General features: G+C 73.4%; 1 protein-coding gene across 1 annotated transcript in view; it reads left to right on the top strand.

The window, feature by feature from the left end:
- The first annotated feature begins 211 nt into the window (after window positions 1-211).
- CTC1 (CST telomere replication complex component 1) overlaps window positions 212-259 on the top strand; it is a 17250-nt gene continuing 17202 nt past the window's right edge. Inside the window, exon 1 of the mRNA XM_010719678.2 lies at window positions 212-243. Coding sequence (XP_010717980.1) covers window positions 212-243 — 32 coding nt within the window. The remainder of the gene's footprint in view (window positions 244-259) is intronic.

The raw sequence follows: 259 nt of genomic DNA, 5'->3' as shown, positions 1-259 counted from the left end.
TTTCCACACCAAACCAAGCCGTCCCACCCCTCCCTCACAGCGGCCTTTCCCGACCCGACGCGCGTCGCGCACCCCCCGAACCCACCCCTCTAAGGGGAGGAGCGGGGGGCGGGCAGGCAGCGTCACGAGGGCGGCGGTGATTGGCCAGAAGGAGAGAGGGGGCGGAGACCGGCAGGCACGCGGCCCGGCGTGTTGCTGTGGCGACGCTGTCATGGCGGAGCCCAGCGCGGCGGTGAGTTCCCCGCGGGTTGCGGGCCCG

The sequence above is a fragment of the Meleagris gallopavo genome, chromosome 1, assembly GCF_000146605.3.
Source record: "Meleagris gallopavo isolate NT-WF06-2002-E0010 breed Aviagen turkey brand Nicholas breeding stock chromosome 1, Turkey_5.1, whole genome shotgun sequence".
Classification (NCBI taxonomy): Eukaryota; Metazoa; Chordata; class Aves; order Galliformes; family Phasianidae; genus Meleagris; species Meleagris gallopavo.
The sequence above is the reverse complement of the archived record's forward strand: the minus strand, read 5'-3'. Positions and strand labels throughout refer to the sequence as shown.